This window comes from Oncorhynchus mykiss, chromosome 7 (assembly GCF_013265735.2).
Source record: "Oncorhynchus mykiss isolate Arlee chromosome 7, USDA_OmykA_1.1, whole genome shotgun sequence".
Taxonomy (NCBI): Eukaryota; Metazoa; Chordata; class Actinopteri; order Salmoniformes; family Salmonidae; genus Oncorhynchus; species Oncorhynchus mykiss.
In genome coordinates this window covers 69573396-69597492 of record NC_048571.1, presented here as the reverse complement: position 1 = coordinate 69597492, position 24097 = coordinate 69573396, and the positions used below count along the sequence as shown (strand labels likewise).

The 24097-nt window shown below is 45.3% G+C and overlaps 1 protein-coding gene across 15 annotated transcripts in view; it reads left to right on the top strand.

The window, feature by feature from the left end:
- LOC110528361 (neurofascin) overlaps positions 1 to 24097 on the top strand; it is a 128693-nt gene that overhangs the window by 85359 nt on the left and 19237 nt on the right. For 3 of the 15 annotated variants that reach the window (XM_036983948.1, XM_036983949.1, XM_036983947.1), the window contains 21 exons: positions 2732 to 2846; positions 3043 to 3224; positions 3330 to 3467; positions 3677 to 3820; positions 3947 to 4058; positions 8318 to 8484; positions 9057 to 9204; positions 9450 to 9574; positions 11367 to 11411; positions 13667 to 13768; positions 13923 to 14120; positions 14248 to 14318; positions 14436 to 14658; positions 14860 to 14975; positions 15244 to 15454; positions 15796 to 15918; positions 16263 to 16436; positions 16930 to 16968; positions 18860 to 19063; positions 19800 to 19925; positions 23764 to 23910. In XM_036983948.1, coding sequence (XP_036839843.1) covers positions 2732 to 2846; positions 3043 to 3224; positions 3330 to 3467; positions 3677 to 3820; positions 3947 to 4058; positions 8318 to 8484; positions 9057 to 9204; positions 9450 to 9574; positions 11367 to 11411; positions 13667 to 13768; positions 13923 to 14120; positions 14248 to 14318; positions 14436 to 14658; positions 14860 to 14975; positions 15244 to 15454; positions 15796 to 15918; positions 16263 to 16436; positions 16930 to 16968; positions 18860 to 19063; positions 19800 to 19925; positions 23764 to 23910 — 2910 coding nt within the window. Of the gene's footprint in view, positions 1 to 2731; positions 2847 to 3042; positions 3225 to 3329; positions 3468 to 3676; positions 3821 to 3946; positions 4059 to 8317; positions 8485 to 9056; positions 9205 to 9449; positions 9575 to 11366; positions 11412 to 13666; positions 13769 to 13922; positions 14121 to 14247; positions 14319 to 14435; positions 14659 to 14859; positions 14976 to 15243; positions 15455 to 15795; positions 15919 to 16262; positions 16437 to 16929; positions 16975 to 18859; positions 19064 to 19799; positions 19926 to 23763; positions 23911 to 24097 lie in introns of all 15 variants that reach the window. The other 12 variants (XR_005052649.1, XM_036983950.1, XR_005052652.1 and 9 more) reach the window with 12 other exon arrangements.

The following is a 24097-nucleotide window of genomic DNA, read 5'->3' as shown; positions in this document are numbered from 1 at the left end:
AAGCTTTAGAAAGAGGAAACAGCATCATAGTGTTTAGAAGCTGTAGAAAGAGGAAACAGCATCATAGTGTTTAGAAGCTTTAGAAAGAGGAAACAGCATCATAGTGTTTAGAAGCTTTAGAAAGAGGAAACAGCATCATAGTGTTTAGAAGCTTTAGAAAGAGGAAACAGCATCCTAGTGTTTAGAAGCTTTAGAAAGAGGAAACAGCATCCTAGTGTTTAGAAGCTTTAGAAAGAGGAAACAGCATCATAGTGTTTAGAAGCTTTAGAAAGAGGAAACAGCATCATAGTGTTTAGAAGCTTTAGAAAGAGGAAACAGTATCATAGTGTTTAGAAGCTTTAGAAAGAGGAAACAGCATCATAGTGTTTAGAAGCTATAGAAAGAGGAAACAGCATCATAGTGTTTAGAAGCTTTAGAAAGAGGAAACAGCATCATAGTGTTTAGAAGCTTTAGAAAGAGGAAACAGCATCATCATGTTTAGAAGCTTTAGAAAGAGGAAACAGCATCATAGTGTTTAGAAGCTTTAGAAAGAGGAAACAGCATCATAGTGTTTAGAAGCTTTAGAAAGAGGAAACAGCATCATAGTGTTTAGAAGCTTTAGAAAGAGGAAACAGCATCATAGTGTTTAGAAGCTTTAGAAAGAGGAAACAGCATCATAGTGTTTAGAAGCTTTAGAAAGAGGAAACAGCATCATAGTGTTTAGAAGCTTTAGAAAGAAGAAACAGTATCAATTTTGAGGGTAAGTAGTGTTATATGTGACTGTGATATGAAATGTATGAGTTATCCCACCAATAGCACACACTTTTCTGTCCTTAAAACTCAACAAACAAATAAGCAGCTCACAGCCACAAGTGTTGCCACTGATCTATGTGTAACCTCCCTTCAGGACGCAGTACAACATTTCTTATACATTATCTTCAAGAGGATAAATCCTTTTAACCCTGAACCCTACTTAGAGCGCAGAAGGTTCTGGAAAGGATCCAAATGTTGGCAGGGGAAAACGTCAGTGATTTAACATCACCAGCCTAATGCCTAAGCCCTGCGGGGGTGTTCTTATATGAAGCATGTCACTGAAATTTACGAACGTACATTTATGATCTCAGCAAGATCAAACGATTTCCTTAGACGAAAGGAAATAAAATAAAAGAAGAAACAGTATGTTTTCTGTGTAGTCTCTTTTCTCTGGCGGACTGAAAGTCAGAGATCAACATTGTTGTTTTTCTTTCTCCTCTGGTTTAAATGGCACTCCATGGGAGTTGACAGACAAAGGAACAGCTAGCAGGTTGATCTGGCTGCGGAAACCAACAGGAAAACCAGCCAATGCTATGTGGGGCGGCATAAAAAGATGGATGAGGACATTCTACGGATGTAGATTAGCTGTTTAATCCGTTTGCTTGGCGGAGATGCTGACATAGAAGCATGAACATAATAAACCAATTCGTTTTCATTTGTCTCTTATCCTTATAAGGAGCTTGTACACTTATGGTGTCGGAAGTGAGTTTTGGAATAAACATAAACTCCAATGATTGTGTTTGATTAGAATTTGGATAAAGGTGAATGTGTTGAATATTTAGTGTGGGTGTGATCATGGTGGTTTGTGTGTTAACCCCTTCCTCTCCTGTCCCCAGGTCGTAAGGTAGCAGAGACCCCCCTAACTTCCTCTCCTGTTCCCAGGTCGTTAGGTAGCAGAGACCCCCCTAACTTCCTCTCCTGTCCCCAGGTCGTAAGGTAGCAGAGACCCCCTAACTTCCTCTCCTGTCCCCAGGTCGTAAGGTAGCAGAGACCCCCTAATTTCCTCTCCTGTCCCCAGGTCGTAAGATAGCAGAGACACCCCTAACTTCTTCTCCTGTCCCCAGGTCGTTAGGTAGCAGAGATCCCCCCTATCTTCCTCTCCTGTCCCCAGGTCGTTAGGTAGCAGAGACCCCCCTAAACTTCTTCTCCTGTCCCCAGGTCGTTAGGTAGCAGAGACCTCCCTAACTTCCTCTCCTGTCCCCAGGTCGTAAGGTAGCAGAGACACCCCTAACTTCCTCTCCTGTCCCCAGGTCGTTAGGTAGCAGAGACCCCCCTATCTTCCTCTCCTGTCCCCAGGTCGTAAGGTAGCAGAGAACCTCCTAACTTCCTCTCCTGTCCCCAGGTCGTAAGGTAGCAGAGAACCTCCTAACTTCCTCTCCTGTCCCCAGGTCGTTAGGTAGCAGAGACCCCCCTAACTTCCTCTCCTGTCCCCAGGTCGTAAGGTAGCAGAGACCCCCCTAACTTCTTCTCCTGTCCCCAGGTCGTTACGTAGCAGAGACCTCCCTAACTTCCTTTCCTGTCCCCAGGTCGTAAGGTAGCAGAGACCCCCCTAACTTCCTCTCCTGTCCCCAGGTCGTTAGGTAGCAGAGACCCCCTAACTTCCTCTCCTGTCCCCAGGTCGTAAGGTAGCAGAGACCCCCCTAACTTCCTCTCCTGTTCCCAGGTCGTTAGGTAGCAGAGACCCCCCTAACTTCCTCTCCTGTCCCCAGGTCGTAAGGTAGCAGAGACCCCCCTAACTTCCTCTCCTGTTCCCAGGTCGTTAGGTAGCAGAGACCCCCCTAACTTCCTCTCCTGTTCCCAGGTCGTAAGGTAGCAGAGACCCCCCTAACTTCCTCTCCTGTTCCCAGGTCGTTAGGTAGCAGAGACCCCCCTAACTTCCTCTCCTGTCCCCAGGTCGTAAGGTAGCAGAGACCCCCCTAACTTCCTCTCCTGTTCCCAGGTCGTAAGGTAGCAGAGACTCCCCCTAACTTCCTCTCCCCTACGGGGACTGACAGCTCAAGGATGATGGTGCTGAGAGGACAAAAACTACAGCTGGAGTGTATCGCTGCTGGAGTGTGAGTGAATGAAATACTCAAACACACACACACACACACACACACACACACACACATTAATACTTTTCTCAAGAAAAATAACACCCAACACACACACACACACACACATTAATATTTTCTCAAGAAAAATAACACCCAATCTCACTCCCAATTTCCCTTTTCCCCCCCTCACCCACTCTCTCCCTATCCCTCTCAGTCCCACCCCCAGTATAAAGTGGTTTAAGAAGGGAGGAGACCTGAACCAGAAGGTGAAGCTAGACAACTTCAATAAGACTCTGCGTATTGACAGCGTGTCAGAGGAGGACGCAGGGGAGTACATGTGTATGGCCAACAATCAGATAGGAAGCATCCGACACTCCATCTTCGTCCAGGTTAAAGGTATACACGGAGGAGGTGTTTTCTGTGTCTGGCGCGTGTGTGTGTGTCTGTATGTTGATCTTTGTGGTTGACCTTCTGACCAATGGCATCTCTTGAACCCAACAGCGGCTCCCTATTGGCTGGACAAGCCGTTCAACCTGGTGTTAGCACCGGATGAGAGCAGTCGCCTGGTGTGTCGGGCCAATGGGAACCCCAAACCACTCATCCAGTGGCTGGTCAACGGAGAGCCTATGGAGAGAAATAGTGAGTCCTTCACAACCCATTCAACATCAATTATCACCCTGCTGTGTTCTAATGGACATAGAGCACCATCTGGATAAACAAACTCAAATCAGCATTTCTATTGACAACCAGTTTTGACTATTTACATTTATATCCCTCTGTTCTTTCTCTTCTATCTTCTCTCCCCCCTTTCTCTCCCTCTGCCCTCTACCTCTCTCCCCATCTCCCAGGCTCCCTGCCCAACACCAGAAGATCGGTGGTAGGTGACACCATCATCTTTCACTCTGTTCAGATCGGCAGCAGCGCTGTGTACCAATGTAACGCCTCCAATCACCATGGTTACCTGCTGGCCAACGCTTTCGTCAGCATATTGGGTAAAGAGAGGGAGTGGTGATGAAGATGATGATTATGATGATGAGTGATGAAGCTATAATGAAATAGGACTAAATATGTCAATTGTTTCTCTCTCTCTTCCTCTCTCTCTCTCTCTCTCTCTCTAGACATGGCTCCCAGGATGCTTGGTGCTAAGAACCAGCTAATAAAGGTGATAGAGAACAACAGAACCTTCCTGGACTGTCCCTTCTTTGGCTCGCCACTTCCTGAGCTACGTTGGTGAGTTTACTTTATTTGGATCCCCATTAGCTGTCGTGCAACAGCTACTCTTCCTGTGGTCCACACAAAAGCTAAAATACATATACTGATGAGTGTGGAAAGATAGATGCAGGTAGAGAATATATGGGGATGTACAGTATATGTAAACCACTTCTCCAATCTTTTTGGCCCTACAACAAAGAACAAACAGCAAAAACATATACATGATCAAATACAAGTCATAGAGTCAACTATTAAAGACTACCAGAACCCACTGGATTCTCCAATTACATTGAAGGAACTACAGGACAAAATACAAACCCTCCAACCCAGAGGGGCCTGCGGTGTTGATGGTAACATCAATGAAATGAAATGATAAAATATAAAAACATCAAATTCCAATTGGCTGTACTTAAACTCTTTAACAACATCCTTAGCTCTGGCATCTTCCCCAATATTTGGAACCAAGGACTGATCACCCCAATCCACAAAAGTGGAGACACATTTGACTGCAATAACTACCTTGGCGTATGCGTCAACAGTAACCTTGGGAAAATCCTCTGCATTATCATTAACAGCAGACTTGTACATTTCCTCAGTGAAAACAATATACTGAGCAAATGTAAAATTGGCTTTTTACCAAATTACCATATGACAGACCACGTATTCACCCTGCACACCCTAATTGACGAACAAACAAGCCAAAACAAAGGCAAAGTATTCTCATGCTTTGCTGATTTCAAAAAAGCCTTTGACTCAATTTGGCATGAGAGTCTGCTTTACAAATTGGTGGAAAGTGGTGTTGGGGGAAAAACATAAGACATAAAATCAATGTACACAAACAACAAATGTGCTGTTAAAATTGGCAAAAAACACACATTTCTTTCCACGGGGCTGTGAGGTGAGACAGGGAGACAGCTTAAGCCCCACCCTCTTCAACATATATATCAACGAATTGGCGGGGGCACTAAAACAGTCTGCAGCCTCACCCTACTCACCCTACTAGAATCTGAAGTCAAATGTCTACTGTTTGCTGATGATCTGGTGCTTCTATCCTCAACCAAGGAGGGCCTACAGCAGCACCTAGATATTCTGCAAATATTCTGTAATACTTGGGCCCTGACAGTAAATCTCAGTAAGACAAAAAAGGTCCAGTCACCAGGACCATGAATACGAATGTAACGCTCGTCTTCCTCCTTTTCTGAGGAGGAGTAGTAGGAAGGATTGGAGGACCAATGCGCAGCGTGGTACGTGTTCATGATGAGCTTTAATAAACTCAGAACACTAAAACCAAAATAACAAAGAGAATGACACGAAACGAAACAGTGCTGTCTTTTGACATACACAAAGACAGAAAACAATCACCCACACCACACAGGTGGGAAAAGGCTACCTAAGTATGATTCTCAATCAGAGACAACTAACGACACCTGCCTCTGATTGAGAACCATACCAGGCTAAACACAAAAACACCACATAGAAAAAGGAACATAGACAACCCACCCAACTCACGCTCTGACCATACTAAAACAAAGACATAACAAAAGAACTAAGGTCAGAATGTGACAACGAATTGCATCTAGACAACGTTGTCCTAGAGCACACAAAAACTATACATACCTCGGCCTAAACATCAGAGCCACAGGTAACTTCCACAAAGCTGTGAACGATCTGAGAGACAAGGCAAGAAGGTCCTTCTATGCCATCAAAAGGAACATGCAATTCATACATACAATTCAACATACCAATTAGGATCTGGCTAAAAATACTTGAATGAGTTATAGAATGGTTGTGAGGTCTGGGGTCCATTCACCAACCAAGAATTCACAAAATGGGACAAACACCAAATTGAGACTCTGCAAGCAGGTCCTGGGGCTCTGTTCACAAACACAAACAGAGCCCCAGGACAGCAACACAATTAGACCCATCCAAATCATGAGAAAACAAAAAGAGATTACTTGACACATTGGAAAGAATTCACAAAAAAACTGAGCAAACTAGAATGCTATTTGGCCCTAAACAGAGAGTACACTGTGGCAGAATACCTGACCACTCTGACTGACTCAAACTTAAGGAAAGCTTTGACTCAGTGAGCATAGCCTTGCTATTGAGAAAGGCCGCCGTAGGCAGACCAGGCTCTCAAGAGAAGACAGGATATGTGCACAATGCCCAAAAAAGAGGTGGAAACTGAGCTGCACTTTCTAACCTCCTGCAAAGTATATGATCATATTTGAGACACATATTTCCCTCAGACTACAACAGATCCACAAAGATTTTGAAAACAAATCAATTTTGATAAACTCCCATATCTACTGGGTGAAATACCACAGTGTGCCATCACAGGAGCAAAATTTGTGACCAGTGAAAACAAACACCATTGTAAATATAACCCATATTTATGTTTAATTATTTTCCTATTTGTACTTTAACTATTTGCACATCATTACAGCATTGTACAGTCGTGGCCAAAAGTTTTGAGAATGACACAAATATTAATTTTCACAGTCTGCTGCCTCAGTTTGTATGATGGCAATTTGCATATACTCCAGAATGTTATGAAGAGTGATCAGATGAATTGCAATTAATTGCAAAGTCTGTCTTTGCCATGCAAATGAACTGAATCCCCCAAGAACATTTCCACTGCATTTCAGCCCTGCCACAAAAGGACCAGTTGGCATCATGTCAGTGATTCTCTCGTTAACACAGGTATGAGTGTTGACGAGGCCTAGGCTGGAGATTACTCTGTCATGCTGATTGAGTTTGAAAACAGTCTGGAAGCTTCAAAAGGAGGGTGGTGCTTGGAATCACTGTTCCTCCTCTGTCAACCATGGTCACCTGCAAGGAAACACGTACCATCATCATTGCTTTGCACAAAAAGGTCTTCAAAGGCAAGGATATTGCTGCCAGTAAATCAACCATTTATCGGATCATCAAGAACTTCAAGGAGAGTGGTTCAATTGTTGTGAAGAAGGCTTCAGGGCACCCAAGAAAGTCCAGGAAGCGCCAGGACCGTCTCCTAAAGTTGATTCAGTTGCGGGATCGGGGCACCACCAGTACAGAGCTTGGTCAGGAATGGCAGCAGGCAGGTGTGAGTGCATCTGCACGCACAGTGATGCAAAGACTTTTGGAGGATGGCCTGGTGTCAAGAAGGGCAGGAAAGAAGCCACTTCTCTCCAGGAAAAACATCAGGGACAGACTGATATTCTGCAAAAGGTACACCAATTAGACTGCTGAGGAATGGGGTAAAGTCATTTTCTTTGATGAATCCCCTTTCCGATTGTTTGGGGCATCCGGAAAAAAGCTTGTCCGGAGAAGACAAGATGAGCGCTACCATCAGTCCTGTGTCATGCCAACAGTAAAGCATTCATGTGTGGGATTGCTTCTCAGCCAAGGGAGTGGGCTCACTCACAATTTTGCCTAAGCACACAGCCATGAATAAAGAATGGTACCAACTCATCCTCCGAGAGCAACTTCTCTCAACCATCCAGTAACAGTTTGGTGATGAACAATGCATTTTCCAGCATCATGGAACACCTTGCCATAAGGCAAAGGGATAACTAAGTGGCTCGGGGAACAAATCATCAATATTTTGGGTCCATGGCCAGGAAACTCCCCAGACCTTAATCCCATTGAGAACTTGTGGTCAATCCTCAAGAGGCGGGTGGACAAACAAAACCCCACTTATTCTGACAAACTCCAAGCATTGATTATGCAAGAATGGGCTGCCATCAGTGGACCAGAAGTTAATTGACAGCATGCCAGGGTGGATTGCAGAGGTCTTGAAAAAGAAGGGTCAACACTGCAAACATTGACTATTTGCATCAACTTGAAATGAAATTGTCAATAAAAGCCTTTGACACTTATGAAATGCTTGTAATTATACTTCAGTATTCCATAGTAACATCTGACAAAAAATATCTAAAGATACTGAGGCAGCATTCTTTGTGAATATATTTGTGTCATTCTCAAAACTTTTGGCCACGACTGTATATAGACATAATATGACATTTGAAATGTCTTTATTATTTTGGAACGTCTGTGAGTGTCATGGTTACTGTTAATTGTTATTGTTTATCTCACTTTTGTTTATTATATTTTTCACTTGCTTTGGCAATGTTAACATGCTGTATGTTTCCCATGCCAATTAAAGTCCATTGAATTGAAGTTAAATTGAAATTATACAATGTAAAATTTGTGGATGTGCGTGAGTGTGTGTGTGTGTGTCTTACCCTGAGTCTTACCCTGAGTATTTTCCCCTCTGTGTGTGTGTGTGTGTGTAGGTTTAAGAATGGTCAGGGCAGTGGTCTGGACGGTGGTCAATACCGGGTCTACATCAACGGGAGCCTAGAGATCAAGCGTGCGCGGGTTGAGGACCAGGGTACATACACCTGTGTGGCCAGCAACATCCTGGGCAAGGAGGAGAACCAGGTCCGACTGGAGGTCAAAGGTTAGAGAGTAACCAATCTCATCACAGCACGACTTCATGCTTCTGTTTTTATGTTTCCTTCTCAGACCAAATAGCCCCTGTGTTGTTGCCAAACATTTCCTTGTGCCTTATCAACCTATTTTGTTTCTCAGAGCAGATGCAGATTCACATTAGACAATCATTTTCTGTAGTCTGTTTATTATACTCATTCATCCCATGTGGCCTTAATGTCATCTCATATCATGAGAAAAAACACTCTTAATCTAATTGGTTGAGCTCCAGCTGTTCAGGAATTCCATACAAGGCATTTGGCTTCCCTATCTATCCCCATCATTTTCCCGGATATGTCTGTCCTGCGTCTGTCCTGCGTGTGTCCTGTGTCTGTCCTGCGTCTGTCCTGTGTGTGTCCTGTGTGTGTCCTGTGTCTGTCCTGCGTCTGTCCTGCGTCTGTCCTGCGTCTGTCCTGTGTGTGTCCTGTGTGTGTCCTGTGTGTGTCCTGTGTCTGTCCTGCGTGTCTGTCCTGCTTATCTGTCCTGTGTGTGTGTGTGTGCCCTGTTGTATCCTGTGTGTGTGGTGTACATGGTTTGTTTCAGAGCCGACCCGTATCGTCAGGGCTCCAGAGCACCAGTCAGCAATTAGAGGCACCATGGCTCGTTTTGACTGCCGGGTCAAATCAGACCTCACCCTGCCCATCACTGTTACCTGGCTGAAGGATGACAAGCCTCTCTCTCTGGGATGGAGGTGAAAGAAACAACTCAACAACAGTTTTCTCTACCATCAGCTTTTAAAGGCTCAAACTGTAACTTGATTGAGCCCTGTGACCATGGGATGAAATGCACAAACAATGGATGTACAAAAACACACAAAAACAGTGTTGTTGAACGAGCATAGCTATAGTTGACGTGTAATAACATGTAATAGTGATGTTCTGTAATGTCATGTTATAGTGATGTAATAACATGTTTCCTCCCATGACTGGTCTGTAGGTTAAAGAAGGATGAGGATTCCCTGTCCATCCCTAATGTCCACGAGCAGGATGAGGGAACATACACCTGTACTGTTAAATCAGAGATCGACCAAGACACTGCCTCAGCACGTCTTACTGTGATAGGTATACACGCACACACACAACACACACACACACACACACACACACACACACACACACACACACACACACACACAGCAGGTAGGATAAGTAGATGGCAGGTAGCCTAGCGGTTAAACAGCCACCACTAACATTGAGTGGCTGCTGCCAACATACTGACTCAACTCCAGCCACTTTAATAATGGAAATTTGATGGATATTGATGTAAAAATGTATCACTAGCCAGTTTAAACAATGCTACTTAATATAATGTTTACATACCCTACATTACTCATCTCATATGTATATGTATATACTGTACTCATTTAAACTGCTGCATCTACTGCATCTTGCCATCTTTATGTAATAGATGTATAACTAGCCACTTTAAACTATGCCACCTTATGTTTATATACCCTACATTACTCATCTCATATGTATATACTGTACTCGATACCATCTACTGCATCTTGCCATCTTTATGTAATAGATGTATAACTAGCCACTTTAAACTATGCCACCTTATGTTTATATAGCCTACATTACTCATCTCATATGTATATACTGCACTCGATACCATCTACTGCATCTTGCCTATGCCGTTCTGTACCATCACTCATTCATATATCTTTATGTACATATTCTTTATCCCTTTACACTTGTAAGGTAGTAGTAAGGTAAGGTAGTAGTTGTGGAATTGTTAGCTAGATTACTTTTAGGTTATTACTGCATTGTCGGAACTAGAAGCACAAGCATTTCGCTACACTCACATTAACATCTGCTAACCATGTGTATGTGACAAATAACATTTGATTTGATGATTTGATTTGATTTGGTTAGAGTGTTGGGCCAGTAATCAAAAGGTTGATTGTTTGAATCCCCAAGATTAAAAAAATCTGTCGATCTGCCCTTGAGCAAGGCATTTACATTTTAGTCATTTAGCAGACACTCTTATCCAGAGAGACTTACAGGAGCAATTTGGGTTCAGTGCCTTGTTCAGTGACCTTTCAGTAATGCTCTTACCCCTAGGCTGCCTGCTGCCCAAGTAGTCATTATGTACAACGTGTTAGTCATTTAACATACACTCTTAGCACTTAACCCACATTTCTCCTTGTTTGTTGTCTATAATGGCTGACCCTGGCCGTGACCCCACTCTCCGAGGGTGTCTCAGGGGGAGTTGGGATATGCAAAGAAACACATTTCCATTTCACACCTCACACTCGTACAGGTTACCCATTTGTACATTAGGTGAAACAGAAAAATATAAGCACCCCCTATTTGACCTTTGAAACCAGCTACACAAACTGTCAAAGTCTTCAACATGGATGTGAAAATATTCTACTTTCATTGTACAAATCATCTTCTCATCAACCGTCATGTTCTTAACATTGTTGTGAGCCCTCGTAGATAACACTTCTAGATGTTCAAGATTCTAATGCATGAATGTGCCTTGAAGTGGTTGCATGTTGGACTGTCACTATATTTACTGTCAATAGTGACTACTAGCACACTTCTGCTACTAATAGTTGTGTATGTAGACCGTGGTGGATCATACTCCATGGTTTCCCAGTTGTGTAGTTGTAGTGCTCCAAAGTTAAGGTTCCTCTAGGTACAGATCTAGGATCAGCTTCCCCTCCCCAATCCTAACCTTAACCATTAGTGGGGAAAATGCTAAAGTCACCCAAGATCAGTGTCTAGGGGCAACGTCACCCTGCACCAGTTGTAGTAGTATTGTAGTGGATGGGGGTTCCTCCACTGTACTAATGTTCTGACTAACCTTTAACCTCTGACCTTTACCCCCCTGCTCCCCTCACAGAGGACACCTCCCTGTATCCCACACAGTCTAGTGCCTTGCCTGCTGGTAACATCTGTGGCCTTTTCTACCTCTCTCTCCATCTCTCTGTTTCTGTCCATCCCTCGCGCTGCTCTCTGTCTCTGTTTCTGTCCATCCCTCCCTCGCGCTGCTCTCTGTCTCTGTTTCTGTCCATCCCTCGCGCTGCTCTCTCTCTGTTTCTGTCCATCCCTCCCTCGCGCTGCTCTCTGTCTCTGTTTCTGTCCATCCCTCCCTCGAGCTGCTCTCTGTCTCTGTTTCTGTCCATCCCTCGCGCTGCTCTCTGTCTCTGTTTCTGTCCATCCCTCGCGCTGCTCTCTGTCTCTGTTTCTGTCCATCCCTCCCTCGAGCTGCTCTCTGTCTCTGTTTTTGTCCATCCCTCACGCTGCTCTCTGTCTCTGTTTCTATCCATCCCTCGCGCTGCTCTCTGTCTCTGTTTCTGTCATCCCTCGCGCTGCTCTCTGTCTCTGTTTCTGTCCATCCCTCACTCGCGCTGCTCTCTGTCTCTGTTTCTGTCCATCCCTCGTGCTGCTCTCTGTCTCTGTTTCTGTCCATCCCTCGTGCTGCTCTCTGTCTCTGTTTCTGTCCATCCCTCGTGCTGCTCTCTGTCTCTGTTTCTGTCCATCCCTCGTGCTGCTCTCTGTCTCTGTTTCTGTCCATCCCTCGCGCTGCTCTCTGTCTCTGTTTCTGTCCATCCCTCGTGCTGCTCTCTGTCTCTGTTTCTGTCCATCCCTCCCTCGCGCTGCTCTCTGTCTCTGTTTCTGTCCATCCCTCCCTCGAGCTGCTCTCTGTCTCTGTTTCTGTCCATCCCTCCCTCGCGCTGCTCTCTGTCTCTGTTTCTGTCCATCCCTCGCGCTGCTCTCTCTCTGTTTCTGTCCATCCCTCCCTCGCGCTGCTCTCTGTCTCTGTTTCTGTCCATCCCTCCCTCGAGCTGCTCTCTGTCTCTGTTTCTGTCCATCCCTCGCGCTGCTCTCTGTCTCTGTTTCTGTCCATCCCTCGCGCTGCTCTCTGTCTCTGTTTCTGTCCATCCCTCCCTCGAGCTGCTCTCTGTCTCTGTTTCTATCCATCCCTCGCGCTGCTCTCTGTCTCTGTTTCTGTCATCCCTCGCGCTGCTCTCTGTCTCTGTTTCTGTCCATCCCTCACTCGCACTGCTCTCTGTCTCTGTTTCTGTCCATCCCTCGTGCTGCTCTCTGTCTCTGTTTCTGTCCATCCCTCGTGCTGCTCTCTGTCTCTGTTTCTGTCCATCCCTCGTGCTGCTCTCTGTCTCTGTTTCTGTCCATCCCTCGTGCTGCTCTCTGTCTCTGTTTCTGTCCATCCCTCGCGCTGCTCTCTGTCTCTGTTTCTGTCCATCCCTCGTGCTGCTCTCTGTCTCTGTTTCTGTCCATCCCTCCCTCGCGCTGCTCTCTGTCTCTGTTTCTGTCCATCCCTCCCTCGAGCTGCTCTCTGTCTCTGTTTCTGTCCATCCCTCCCTCGCGCTGCTCTCTGTCTCTGTTTCTGTCCATCCCTCCCTCGCGCTGCTCTCTGTCTCTGTTTCTGTCCATCCCTCCCTCGCGCTGCTCTCTGTCTCTGTTTCTGTCCATCCCTCCCTCGCGCTGCTCTCTGTCTCTGTTTCTGTCCATCCCTCCCTCGCGCTGCTCTCTGTTTCTGTTTCTGTCCATCCCTCCCTCGCGCTGCTCTCTGTCTCTGTTTCTGTCCATCCCTCCCTCGCGCTGCTCTCTGTCTCTGTTTCTGTCCATCCCTCGCGCTGCTCTCTGTCTCTGTTTCTGTCCATCCCTCCCTCGCGCTGCTCTCTGTCTCTGTTTCTGTCCATCCCTCCCTCGCGCTGCTCTCTGTCTCTGTTTCTGTCCATCCCTCCCTCGAGCTGCTCTCTGTCTCTGTTTCTGTCCATCCCTCCCTCGCGCTGCTCTCTGTCTTTGTTTCTGTCCATCCCTCCCTCGAGCTGCTCTCTGTCTCTGTTTCTGTCTTTCCATCTTCTTTCTTTCTCTCTTTTCACTCCAATAAGAATAACAGGTTAGTTTGGACTAATGCTTCAACATTCCAAAGGAATGAAGGCAGTGTGTATGAGATATTAGTGTACATGTTTCTATGAGAGGGATATTTGTGTATGTGTGTGTTTATATTTGTGTCTGTGCGTATCAGTGTGTTTGTGCATGCATTTGAATGTGTGTGTTCATATGTGTGTTTGTGCATGCGTGTGTGTGTGTGTGTGTGTGTGTGTGTGTGTGTGTGTGTGTGTGTGTGTGTGTGTGTGTGTGCACCTAACCCCATGGCCCTCCTGTGTGTAGACTATCCTGACCCTCCCATGGACCTGGAGGTGTCTGACCCAGACAAACGCAGCATACGACTGACCTGGATACCTGGAGATGAACACAACAGCCCTGTCACAGGTAAATACATACACACGGAACTACTCGCCCAATGTAACCACAATACATACAGTGTGTTCTACTGTTCCATGGCTTGTGTCACACCTTCCTCCCCCCTCTCTCTCTCTTGCTCTCTCTCTCACCCCCCCTCATCTCTCTCTCTCTCTCTCTGCAGAGTTCCTTGTTCAGTTTGAGGAGGACCGTTGGGAACCTGGTCAATGGCAGAACCTGTCTAGTTACCCCAGAGACCTCAACTCTGTCATCCTGCAGCTCTCTCCCTTCGTCAACTACCAGTTCAGAGTTATCGCTATCAACTCTGTGGGCAAGAGCCGGCCCAGCCGCCCCTCGCAAAGATATCAGACCAGCGGAGCCTGTGAGTCTCTCACCGGGATGGGGGGGGGCTGTTGTTTTGAGGGCTACAATACTATTATAGATAGAGGGAGGGAATTATGTTATAGCCAGAGAGATCACATTTTTATTTGTGCCCCTGTGTGTTTCAGCTCCTGATGCTATCCCTAGTGGCCTGAAAGGCTGGGGCACCAAGAACACAAACATGGAGATCAGCTGGGAGGTGAGTGAGTGACTGTTTGTCACTGTTTCAGCCTTTCCCCTTCATACACAGTCATTATACCCTCAAAGACAAGGTTGTTCTAATTATACTGCTAGTGTATATATTTGTGCTCTCCAGCCCTTGTTGAACACAGAGCAAAACGGCCCTAACCTGCACTACTCGGTGTGGTGGAGGCGTAAGGATACGGGGGAGGAATGGAACAACGTGACTACGGTGGGGGCGAAGCACATTGTCCACGACACAGAGACCTACGTTCCCTATGAGATCAAACTGCAGGCCAGGAATGACTTCGGACCAGGACCTGAGTCCAACATCATCATAGGATATTCTGGGGAGGACAGTACGTACACTCACAAACCAATATACAAATGAAGCAACATTTATTTTCTATTCCTAATCTTTTTTCCCAAATGTTTTGCTCTCTTCTCTCACTCTCTTTCTCTCTTCCTCTCTCTCTCTCTCGCTCTCTCATTCTCTCTCTCACACACACATGTTCACTCATCATGCTGGTGATGTCCTACCTGTGTGTGTTTTTCCCCAGAGCCTACAGCCCCTCCTACAGACCTGCATGTGTCAAATATTGACAGCACCAAGGTCAACGTCCACTGGACCCCGGTAGACCCCAACACTGTCCTGGGAGAGTTCAAGGAGTACAGGGTGAGATCTGGACTCTCACGACTACAGACACACACAGACACACACAGACACACAGACACACACACACACACACACACACACACACACACACAGACACACAGACACAGACACAGACACAGACACACACACACACACACAGACACATTCACAGACACAGACACACTCACAGGCACACACACAGACACAGACACACTCACAGACACAGGCACACACACAGACACAGACACACACAGCCTGTGACGACAGTGTGTGTGGCCCTCTCTCCCAGCTGTACTACTGGCGTGAGGGCAGCATGGTGAAGGGTCTGCATGTGAATAAAGAGAAGAAGACTAAAGGGTTCTACAGTACCGTGGCCCAGCCTACTGGCATATTGACAGACCTACAGCCATACAGCCACTACCGCATGTTTATGGTGGTCGCCAACAGTCGTTACGATGGGCCGCCGAGCAACCATGTGGATTTCCATACTAAGGAAGGAGGTGAGACTGGGAGAGGGAAGGACGACACCAACTAGGGCATCAGACAAATGAATTACAGTATGTTTTTACATCGTGGAAGATTCGCTACTACACCCTTTAACCCTCTCCCTCTCTCCCTCTCTCTCTCTCCCTCTCCCTCCCTCTCTCTCTCTCTCTCCCTCTCCCTCTCTCTCCTTCTCTCTCTCCCTCTCTCTCTCCCCCTCTCTCCCTCCCTCTCTCCCTCCCTCTCCCTCTCCCTCTCTCTCCTTCTCTCTCTCCCCCTCTCTCTCCCTCTCCCTCTCCCTCTCTCTCGCTCCCTCTCTCTCCCTCTCCCTCTCCCTCTCTCTCCCCTGTGTGTGTAGTGCCAGATCTTCCTCAGTTCTTTAAGATCGTCCAGAGGAGTCCAGAGTCTATCCACCTTGAGTGGGACAAACCCCTGGAGCCTAACGGCATTCTGACTGGATACACACTCAACTATCAAGCAGGTGAGCCCTTCTGATTGGTTAGACTGTCAATTACCAGACAGGTGAGGACTTCTGATTTGTTACATAGTCAAGTACCAAACAGGTGAGCCCTTCTGATTGGATACACAGTGAGGTGAGCACTTCTGATTGGATAGATGATAGATGACAGGTGATCAGTTCTGGACACAGTGGTATAGACTGACCAAGAAGTTACCGGGTCAGAAAGGTCTTTCTAATATTGATTCAAATCTAAGCTCATAACAGAGATAAACTAATGTTAAGAAGAGATGATGGTATGTTGATAGATTGCACTCTGCATTAGCTGACTAGCTGTCTGTGTGTGTTGTGTGTGTGTGTCCCTGTAGTGAACGGGTCACGTGTGGGCCACATGCAGATGGAGAGTTTCCTCCCTAACGTGACAGCCTACAGACTCCGCTTGCCAGACCAAGCTATTCGCTACAGGTTCTACCTGGCGGCCCACACACAGGTGGGAGCAGGGAAGATCTACACTGGGGAGTCTCCACATTTCACCAATGAAGGTGAGTCGCCTCGGCACTGCATGCACACACACACACACACTCACACACACACACACACACACACACACACACACACACACACACACACACACTCGGGCTCACAGACACACACTCACTCACTCACTCACACACACAGACACACACACACACACACACACACACACTCGGGCTCACAGACACACACTCAACTCAGACCTTTTTGCTATTACTCCCCCCTCACCTGTCTCCCCTTAACCTGTCTCCCCTCCCTCTCCCTTGTCTCCCTCTCCCCTATTTCCCCCTCCATCTCCCCTGTCTCCCCCGCTTCATCCCTCTACCCTGTCTCCCCCTCCATCTCCCCTGTCTCCCCTGTCTCCCTCTCCCTTGTCTCTGTCTCCCCCTGTCTCCCTCTCCCCTGTCTTCCCCTGTCTCCCTCTCCCATGTCTCTCACTCACCTGTCTCCCCGTCCCTCGACCTCCTCTCTGTCTGTCTGTCTCTCCCTGGGTGTTAACAGAATACTTTTTCAGCTCAGGTACTGACCACTCAGGTGCAGGTAACGGTAATTGCACAGCCCATCTGTCTGTCTTACTCCTCTCCGACTCTGTCTCAGTCCATTTTTGAGCAATGGTGACCAGCTCAAATTAGTGACCATGTCATCTTTGCATTTCCATACTACTTTGCCTGGTGGACATATCATGGGTTTCTTCTCCCCCTACTGATGACAGTAGTACAGACCCAGGCACTTTCTATCCTCAAAAAGGGGTGGATTACTTTTACGCTGTAGGAAACAAACAAAACAAATTAGGGGGTAACTTTGAGGTCTGTCAAGGGTTAAACCGTGAGTTCTCTTCGAACAATTAAAGCGATTTGAAATGTCAATCAGTAGATGTATTTAATAGAACAATTAGTATGCAGCCATAAGGGTTGACATTGTCATCTAAATAAATGAACAATTCATCTTGACAGAGAGCTTTGTACTGTGATCAGACAAAGTTCTCTGTACTGGACTGAACTGCACTCTAACAAACACTGGCTTCCCCTCTGTGCTCCGTCTGTCTGTCCTCCGTCTGTCTGTCTGTGATGTCTCTCTATCTGTCACTATATCTGTTGGTGTATCTGTGCGTCGCTGTGTGCTTTCAGGGATTGAACAAGGGTCCTATTTGATCTTGATCATAGAACCTACAGTATTGGTCAGTTGTAACACTCTAATGTACACTGTAAAAGTAAAGGAATGAGTTTTTAAGCAACTAATGTCACAGTCTCTGCTTCAACCTTCAGTATTTTCAGCAAAGTTGAACATGAATTGGACATGTATTTCTACCCTAGTTGTGTGTAGTCCTGGTGTACTGTAAGTCCAGGTCAGGATCCCCTGTAGTGTAGTCAGTGTCAACTTTCTGCTCTTTCTGAGGTTTGAACTTTGAACCCAATCCCTGATGGCACACATTTCAATTTGGGGGGGCAATGTCTCTGGTCTCTGCCTTTTTGACTGACACAGCCTGGGATTGGCACAGATTTTAGATTTGACATGGCTTGGGCCAATGTGATCTCTGGCTGGCTGTTGAGTGTTACCTGGGCAACAAGGGTTCTTGAGCACCTGCCTGTACTGATGCCTTATTTTACTCTTCTTCCTCTTCTTCTCTCATGGCTGGCTCTCTCTAGCATGCTGCTTGTCATGTCTGACCTGGGGGAGTTTGGAACTATACATGGGGGAGGGAGGAGGGAGGGATGCAGTTCAACAAGCATATAAGTTCATCTGCTCTCTAGTGGGATCCTCCAAATGGAGATGTTCATCCACTACAAGGTAAAAAGAAGCGTAACAAGAAGTCCTACAAAGAATGTATGCCCCCCTCTGTTCACTGTAGATACTGTGATGATGATGTTCAAAATGGCTTCCAAAGAAAACAAGGCTCATTTGTAATAACAGTAGGGTATCTAAATATGGATTTCCCATAACTTCCTGTTTATTCTAGAAGAAAATCCGCACACCAAAGAGGTGCTCTGTTTGTTGGTTTGGGCCAGGATGGAGGTGAGGTGTGTCATAGCATCAGTTGGCCACTTGGGGGCACTGATATTCCATTTAAGACCCTCATCATGGGTTGTGTGATGAGTAAATGATTTATGAATACCTAGTCCCAGATAAATCCTTACTGTTGTATTTACCCACACAATAAAACATGTACTTTATTATTAACTTCTAATGCTTAAAAGGACAATTATCTATAAAAAAAAGTATATTTCTGTTTACCTCTTTTTGTTAATTGGACTGTTTGTTGCCTTTTCCTTATTTCTGCACCAGTCAACAGTGCTGGTTCTGGGAAATTCCATATCACCTTTCTGCTCATTGTTTCATTGACTTTCTCTCTGTGTCTCTATTGGTGTGTGTGATTACCTGTGATTTCCTGCTTTTGTCTTTAACCCTGTGCTCTCTTCCCATTGCCCTGTAGTCGAGCCTACAGACGTCTCCATGTCTACAACTGTCCCACCTCCTCTTCCTCCCACTACTACCGCTGCTACTACAACCATTAGTACTACTACCACTACTACTACTACTACTACTCCTACTACTACCGCAACTGTTACTGCTTCTACTACCGCTACCACTCCTGTGTTGGTCACCAGCACCAAGCAAGCAGATACAAATGTGTTGGGTACATACAGTAGGCCTACCTGTTGTTTACTTTTAGTTCAGTCATTTTCTTCCATGGCAGTGTAGATAAAATAGATTGACAATGGATGCCACCTTTAAAGAGACATTTTAAAGGTGTGTTGTGTTATTTGCATATCTTCCCCAAGATTCAAGTGATAAATGAATATGCTTTAATTTGAAGCATTTTGATTGGATACTCTCTCCTGACCAGGAAGGAAGCATTTGGAGGAACTGGCTGCATTCCAATACCACTTCATTGCCTTGTCATATCTCCTTGGAAATAGGTTACAGGAAATCAAGTCACTTTAAAGTATTGGAAAGTAACCATTAACTCAACGCTGTTCGGTCAGGCTGTGAGAATCCAACGTATAAATATAAACATAAACAGTTAGAGGGTGTTTGTGGGCCGTTCACTTTGTTCAATGCCGTGTTCCTATTAAGGGGATACCTGGACTACTGGGCACCTCCATTACAAATCAGGACACCCCTAGAAGGGTTAAGGCATTAACTGTGGAGTGGATACCACCAGAAGTGTTAGGACATCAACGTTGACACTCCTTAAAGGTGTTCAAATATATCACTGGTCCAATCCACTGTTTATAGGGCAACCCGAAATCTAACCCTAACCCTAGAACCATTGTGTGATTGCAACCCTGCGGGTGTGGCTGTTGTAACACGCCCTTCTCTGCTCCATCTTTCCCTTGACACCACCCTGACCCCGCCCGGCCCTCTTGTAGGCATGGCTCCTGGGAGGGTGATCTGGAACTTGACGGTGAAGCCTAACAGTAACTACGCTAACGTCAGCTGGAACCACAACTTCCCAATCGGCAGCAGCGAGTTCCAGCTAGAGTTCACACTGGACGGTAAGATCCACACCCAGTTTGTGTCAGCTCTTAGGCTGGAAAATAAGAAAAGACACAGAGTTTGTGTCAGAGCTTCTGGATGGTACGAAAATGACCAGAGTTTGTGCCATTGCAACAGTCAAACTAAATCAAGCCCAGCTCAAGTATTTGAAAGGATTTTACATATGTATTTAACCCAAGTCTATCGTATCAAAACGACAGTTCAAAACCCATCCTAGGAAGAAATGTCAATAGTGAAGTCAGTTTTCAGACATTCTATCTCTGCAGAGATACTAGGCTTTCTGAAAGGAACTGTGAGGCATTCCTGGGGCAGAGACATACACCAAACTGACTTTATTAAAGAAATCCAGTCCAATTCATGACAGCCCTTCACTCTAGTAGAGAAATGAGGCTTTTATTTGGAGGCGAGTCATGCAACATTCTCATTTCTATTCATAAAACTCCCAGGGAATGTCTGAGGGGAAACTCTCAACTCTCATTTCATTTTGCTTCAGCAGAGCTGAGTTCAATTGCCTATATAAGTCAGATTATGATCTGTATAGCTGTAGATAGAGTGAAATATATAATATATTCTGTGGGATTTCCATTTAAATAATGACTGTGTTATTTTATAGCACCCCCAGTTTTTATTGTACTTTGATTGGAGGTTTTGAGTTTCTGTTTTCTTAAAAAATCCCCTTGTTAGATTTGCCTTTCATTGTGCCCGTGTTCATTTTCTCTCTCCGGTTCGAACAGAAGTTCCTTTCAGAAAGTATTTTGTGAGGCTGGGGGAGAAATTAAGAGAGATCTTAGTCAGTACTTTGAAAGAGGAAATCGTGAAAGGAGAGAGCTAGAGAGAGAAACCCAGGGATGGGGTGATGTTCTCACACAACTATGAAGAACTTGTCCCTATAATTATATTATATATACGTTCTTATAACTGTATATTGTTTATACGTTCTTATAACTGTATATTATATATAAGTTCTTCTAACTGTATATTATATATATACGTTCTTATAACTGTATATTATTTATACGTTCTTATAACTGTATATTATTTATACGTTCTTATAACTGTATATTATATATAAGTTCTTATAACTGTATATTATTTATACGTTCTTATAACTGTATATTATATATAAGTTCTTATAACTGTATATTATATATAAGTTCTTATAACTGTATTATTTATACGTTCTTATAACTGTATATTATATATAAGTTCTTATAACTGTATATTATATATAAGTTCTTATAACTGTATTATTTATACGTTCTTATAACTGTATATTGTTTATACGTTCTTATAACTGTATATCATATATACGTTTTTATAACTGTATATTATATATACGTTCTTATAACTGTATATTGTTTATACGTTCTTAAAACTGTATATTGTTTATCAGCATTTTCTAATATTATCAATGACATAGTTATAATGCACAAAATCCCAAACTCTCTCCCTATCTCCACTGTTAAGTGAGATGAGGGAAATACACAGTTTAATGAAAACATTCCTTAAATATATGCTACTTACTACAGTATACTGATGGTACAGTGATGTCAGTATATGTGTGTTCAATCATCCTGAGTGAAAAGAGAAGATGTTAGGGTGATGTTCACAGGAGCTGAGCATGTGCACACATTGATCTGTTTTCCACTGTATCAATGACATAGTTCTAACACACAAGATACCTAACTCTCTCCCTCTTTCCTGCTCTTTGTCCACTCTTTGTCCATTTGTCCATCCGTTTGGAAATGTGTCTTTGTATTGTTCATACGCATAGTGTATTATGATGTCCTAACTCCCCATACTGTGCAGTGTGCATACTTCATGGCTACTACCCAGTATCATGCTGCTGCTTCACCTGTCTGGCTGGCTGGGTGGCTGTGTGTCTGTCTGGCTGGCTGTGTGTCTGTGTTTCTGGCTGGCTGGCTGGCTGGCTGGATGTGTGTCTGTCTGGCTGTGTGTCTGGCTGGCTGGCTGTGTGTCTGTGTGTCTGTCTGCCTGGCTGTCTGGCTGTGTGTCTGGCTGGCTGGCTGTGTGTCTGGCTGGCTGTGTGTCTGGCTGTGTGGCTGTGTGTCTGGCTGGCTGCATGCCTGTGTGTCTGGCTGGCTGGCTGTGTGTCTGTCTGGCTGGCTGTGTGTCTGTGTTTCTGGCTGGCTGGCTGGCTGGCTGTGTGTCTGTCTGCCTGGATGTCTGGCTGTGTGTCTGGCTGGCTGGCTGTCTGGCTGGCTGTGTGTCTGGCTGGCTGGCTGTATGTCTGGCTGTCTGGCTGTATGATTGGTTGTGTGGCTTGTTTTTCTATTGACTGTTTAGAGTAAGAGTGAGGGGGAGGGAGGATGTTGTCTTTATACACACATTTTACATGGGCATTTTAATCATTAGCTTCAGCTTCATGTTTTAATGGTTGTAAGGAATGTGTTTTTATATTAGTCAGACATTCTTCCCACTGATTGATTTTCGCAGTGCTTCAGGTCTGTTTGTTGCCTAGTCAAGGATGCATTTTGTTTCGTATGATTTGGTTTAGTTGCTGCAGTGGATGTACTAAGCTTTGGAATGAATTTGGTTGATTGCTGTATAATGATTGCTATGTGATGATGTCACCCTTTCAGGGTATCAAAGGTCATGTCATAGCATGGTGCACGATGCCACAGGTTTGCGTGCGCCACCAGCCATCACCAGCCCATGCCCACAACTTGGTGATGTGATAAGGGGCATGTCTTTCCATTGAAAAGACGCCGCCTTTCGTTTTCACCATCGGTGTGTTTCTTTTTATTGAGATGAGTGGAGGACTATGGGTAATCGAGACACAGTGCTTCTCTACCCTCCCGCCCTTTTTATTGAGATGAGTGGAGGACTATGGGTAATCGAGACACAGTGCTTCTCTAACCTCCCACCCTTTTTATTGAGATGAGTGGAGGACTATGGGTAATCGAGACACAGTGCTTCTCTACCCTCCCACCCTTTTTATTGAGATGAGTGGAGGACTATGGGTAATCGAGACACAGTGCTTCTCTACCCTCCCACCCTTTTTATTGAGATGAGTGGAGGACTATGGGTAATCGAGACACAGTGCTTCTCTACCCTCCCACCCTTTTTATTGAGATGAGTGGAGGACTATGGGTAATCGAGACACAGTGCTTCTCTACCCTCCCGCCCTTTTTATTGAGATGAGTGGAGGACTATGGGTAATCGAGACACAGTGCTTCTCTACCCTCCCGCCCTTTGCTATTCCAGAATACAGAGTGTTTCATAATGGTCCATTTAAATTCCACCAGTCAGGGTAATACAACCAACTTACTGCTGCCAATTCAGCAGGAGTTTAGTTTCGTAAAACTTTGATGTCCACTGTATTATAGTAGCCTGAAGGAACACCTGCTCTCTAGCTCTACCTCTTCTCCCGCTTCACAAAAAGTCCCCTTTTTAGATTAGATTTTTCAGGAGCATTATCCCCAGGAGAAAAATGTGGTTTCACTTCCACTGAGAAGAAAATGAACCAAAAAGAATGCTCTAAAAGCCATATTTTAAAAGCTTCATTAAAGAGCTGCAGCTCTATTCACTTTCACTCTCTAGTAATTCTATTAACATAGCCGTATACGTGGCATTGGTTTACTGCTATTCATTTCAACAAGGTTGTTAATGAGTGGTGGATGTTGGAGGGAGGGTGTGTGTGTGCTGCATTGGTTCAGTCTCAATTTACTCCAGTGGCCCACCATCTCATAGGGGAAGAAACAGTCCCACCCATGTCGCATCATTACGTGGTACCCTTCCTATTTACTTTGTTACCATGGTAGCCTGGCAACGCCCAATGACGTAGTATGATTGGCACCTCTCTTGTGTTCCAAGGCAATGGCAGTGTGTCAAGCGTACCAGTGAACCAGCCGCCCATTAAGCTGGCGGGGCTGATCGAAGGGGCCAAGTACCGCCTGAGGGTGTACTCCAACGAATACCACAGCATCTCCAGCAATGTTGTCACCTTTGAGACCAGCGCAGGTGAGTCTCCACCTGCCAGGTCTGTCTGCATCAGCCCAGTCTAGGAGTCTATAGCAGGCTAATGCAGAGACATGACAGCACCCAGGCTACAGAGACCCCATGGATACCCCAGTTCCCTAACAACGAGGTCTGTTGGGTCAGATCACAAGGCTAGGAGTTGATATAGCTCCAAGGAGTTGGTATTGAA